General features: G+C 38.9%; 1 protein-coding gene and 1 long non-coding RNA gene across 2 annotated transcripts in view; one reads left to right on the top strand and one right to left on the bottom strand.

The window, feature by feature from the left end:
* Positions 1 to 3,375, top strand: part of LOC103515795 (ribonuclease H1-like) — an 8,106-nt gene extending 4,731 nt beyond the window's left edge. Inside the window, exons 2-3 of the mRNA XM_008480738.3 lie at positions 920 to 1,247; positions 2,491 to 3,375. Of these exons, the coding sequence (XP_008478960.1) occupies positions 920 to 1,247; positions 2,491 to 3,360 (1,198 nt within the window). The 3' untranslated portion in view covers positions 3,361 to 3,375. The remainder of the gene's footprint in view (positions 1 to 919; positions 1,248 to 2,490) is intronic.
* Positions 932 to 2,694, bottom strand: LOC103515794. The gene is made up of 2 exons (XR_541732.3): positions 2,634 to 2,694; positions 932 to 1,390 (listed from the first exon to the last, which is right to left on the bottom strand). It is a non-coding gene; the product is annotated as an uncharacterized LOC103515794 (long non-coding RNA).
* Positions 3,376 to 4,139: the final 764 nt, after the last annotated feature.

Here is a 4,139-nt window from a genome sequence, read left to right as displayed (position 1 = left end):
AAAGTGAAGGATACACCTTGTATTGAAGATCTGGTGTTGAAACGAAATATATTCTATGATACACTCATGTTGTGTGATGTACAGACAAAGGAGACAAAACACAGAGATAGCGTGAAGCAAGTTATGGGGAAAGGGAATGTAAATGAGGAAACTTTAGGAAATAAACTTGATGGAAATGAAACTTCGCCCAAAACATCTTTAAGCATGAAAGGAAATGAGCTTGATGGCAATAGAACTTCGCCCAAAACATCTTTAAATATGAAACCAAGTGAACCATGTTCATTCACTAAAAATGAATTAACACAACCCATCTCTCGAACAAAACTGATAAACAAGACGACCTTTAGAGTAGATATGATCAATGAAGTCAAGGAGGATCAAAATAATATGGAAATCCCTAAGGAACACAAGAGTGGTAAGAAAGTACCCGCGGAAAACGAAAGCAAAGACTTTCCTTGTAAAGAAGAGCAGCCCGAAGTCATTCATAAACAAGGCTTGGATATGAAGCAGTCTCAGATTAAACCAAAAGACTTATCTGCCTCTGGCATATCTAAAAATGAAATATGCCTTGAAAAAGATAAACCAAAAGAAAAAGAAGGAAAGGAAAGTGAAAATGCTGATAAAGTCAAAAATGTGTTGAATCGCTCAAAAAAAGACAAACCCGGAAGCAAGTTTCATAGAAGGTACAGCAAGCCGAAGTCATACTTAGAAATTATGAGGAAATATAACGCGTTAAAACGAGACACACTAATGAAAGGACGTAAGCGAGGAACGGAACAAGATGTGGCAAACAAGCGCAGGAAAAAGAAGAAGGAAACATGTAAGAAATCTTTCAAATTCCAACTCGTGTACGTTCAATCGTGAACGTTTTTAATTTTTTCACTAATTTACCAACAAATATAAATCAACAACTTTAAAGATATACTGAAAATTTAGACGACACGCTATCAAAGAGTCTTATTGAACTTTTCGACGCCAAATACAAAAACAAAGTACCTAAAGTTAGTAAATATGTCGTTAACACTTATGATCAAAATCCTAAATACAAATCTGGACGTAAAGGCTCACGTAAGAAAACTTTGACGGTCATAAAGGAGTCTTATATCCTCAATGAAAACGCACCTAAACGTGGCAGACGAACAAAGACAACAACAGTTCACACCGGAGTATCTGAAGATCCTACAACCAAATCTCGACGTAAATACTCACGAAAGAAACCCAGATTGACCGTGAATGAAACTTTGAGGGTCACAAATGAGTCTTATATCCTCAATGAAAACGCACCTAAACGTGGCAGACCAAGAAAGACAACAACAGTTCACACCGGAGTATCTGAAGATCCTACAACCAAATCTCGACGTAAATACTCACGAAAGAAACCCAGATTGACCTCCGAAGTCATTCATAAACAAGGCTTGGATATGAAGCAGTCTCAGATTAAACCAAAAGACATATCTGCCTCTGGCATATCTAAAAATGAAATATGCCTTGAAAAAGATAAACCAAAAGAAAAAGAAGGAAAGAAAAGTGAAAATGCTGATAAAGTCAAAAATGTGTTGAATCGCTCTAAAAAAGACAAACCCGGGAGCAAGTTTCACAGAAGGTACAGCAAGCCGAAGTCATACTTGGAAATTATGAGGAAATATAACGCGTTAAAACGAGGCACACTAATGAAAGAACGTAAGCGAGGAACGGAACAAGATGTGGCAAACAAGCGCAGGAAAAAGAAGAAGGAAACATGTAAGAAATCTGTAAAGAATGCCTCCGCTTTTGATACTAATAAACGTGTGCATTTTAAAATTAACAGAAACATTACAGCCGATGTGACCAAGAAGTTAGATCACATCAGCGGGAAAGATTTCGAAAAATCCCGGCTTCTCGCAGTGGACAAATTTAACCAAGCCAAACGAAACCAGTCGCGGAGGGAGAAAAAATCCGGGGAAAATCCCGACGGCCGTGTCCAATGGGGATGGGAAAAAAAGCATATGGGGAATTTTCGCCTTCTGTTTCCCACGAAGGATGGGGATAGTTATGCGGAAATTTTCGAGCAAGCCGAGAAAATATCCCATTTCATACGACAATGTAAGGGGAAATGTTTGCACCGCTTGAAATAGATCTTTTTTCTTCGCTCAGTCAATCCTACTTGTGTTTTATATTCACTCTTAAGTATTATAGTGAAACAGATGAAAAACCTCACAAAAAATGTTAAAAATGTGAATGACTTCGTATCCCAACTAAAGCGTGAAATTATACTCTCATTTGAAAATTTGACGGCTGAACTTTTGATAACGCTCAAAAGGAGTTCTCTGGTCTCAGAATCTTACCTTCAGGTCACTCAAACTTTGCATAGAGCTTCGATTTAGGATGTAGATGACGCAGGAGATTCAATACAGAAGGTAAGATTCGTTGAATATATAGAGCCAAAGTCCTGCTATTGAGGGCTAAACTTTTCTGTAAAGCTCGAGCTCTGTAAAGGTGTTTTCTGGACGGGTCACAAATGAGTCTTATATCCTCAATGAAAACGCACCTAAACGTGGCAGACCAAGAAAGACAACAACAGTTCACACCGGATTATCTGAAGATCCTACAACCAAATCTCGACGTAAATACTCACGAAAGAAACCCAGATTGACCGTGAATGAAACTTTGACGGTCGCAAAGGAGTCTTCTGTCCTCAATGAAAACGGACCTCGTATACCTCACGACCTTTCGTTAGCAACGACCCTATCCCACCTGACACCAACCTTTAAAAGAAAACGACGAACAAGATCTCCTAAAAGCACAACGACAACGAGATTTAGGAAGTACGCTTTAACCGAAGAGGAACTTAGGTGGGCACATCCCAATCTAGCGGTTCGACTCTTTACGACATCAACGACCCTATCCCCCCTGACATCAACCTTTCAAACAAAACGACGAAGAAGATCTCCTAAAATTAAGAAGACCGCTTTAACCGATGAGGAATCCCTTAGGTGGACATCTCCCTATCAATCGTCGATTTCAGAACATCGGTCGATGTCTTCCTCTCGATTCTCTTCGAAATCGCCACGTCAAATGGAGCTGCCTCTAGATTTTTCACAATCAAGACTCGTAGACCCTTCTAAAACCAAACACATACATACCGGCACTTATTCTAAAACCAATCATGCTGGATTGACTGTTGGTCCAGGCGATGAACCCCATCACAACACAGCCTCAGCGGTTGATATTGGTACACACTTGAAACAAAGAGAAGCTCATAATGGAACTCATGTTCTGATGAACACTGCTAGAAGCAAGGGGACTAATGACACTATTGGACGTACAACTACAAAAGACAGCAGTACTACGAAACATAAAGTAAGTAGAAAGACTACCTAAACAATAATGATATAATAGACAGGCATTTCAAAACTTTTATACATATTTAATTATGAGGGTGACATTGGGGAAAGGGGAGATGTTGAAATGTTAACTTATTCAAATACTAGTTCATCCCGAGGCATGGCCAAACTTGTAGAAAAGGCATGGTCGAACTTGTAGAAAATAATAATAATAAAAAAAATACGGTCCCGCTGCGCGCTCCCTATTAGCTGCATAGTTATCAAACTAAAAACTCAAACGAAACTCAAAATGTTGGTCGAGAGCGGAACATTTCTCTCCCAGTCATTTCTCTGTATTTCTTATGGAGATTTTAGCGATCAAAAATTGATCATATCATTCATATCTCAGGATCGGTTTAGACTAGTTTAGAGTTTCGCAAAATCCTTTCTTATTGCACACCTAGACCATAAAAGGAATATTCCTACCAAATTTCAGCTTTCTAGGTGTTGTGCGCAAAATCCTTTCTTATTGCACACCTAGACCATAAAAGGAATATTCCTACCAAATTTCAGCTTTCTAGGTGTTGTTTGATTGATTGATTCTACTGCTGTGATATTTCAGAACATGACATGTAAATTTTCATTTCAGGTATTCATTGGCGTGCTAGGCCAGGGTCCGCAGAACATACCTCTACAAGCTCTATACAAGAACACACTGGGTTATGATTTTCAAGATGAACTGGGTAGACTTGTGCTAGAAGTATGTCAGACAGTACCTTATGGCGTTCTGTGTTTCCTATCCTCATATTCTCTCCTGGATAAACTATTTGAAAGGTA

Source organism: Diaphorina citri, unplaced genomic scaffold (assembly GCF_000475195.1).
Source record: "Diaphorina citri unplaced genomic scaffold, Diaci psyllid genome assembly version 1.1 scaffold1418, whole genome shotgun sequence".
Classification (NCBI taxonomy): Eukaryota; Metazoa; Arthropoda; class Insecta; order Hemiptera; family Psyllidae; genus Diaphorina; species Diaphorina citri.
Note: the sequence above shows the minus strand (reverse complement) of the source record. Positions and strands in the feature narration are given on the sequence as shown.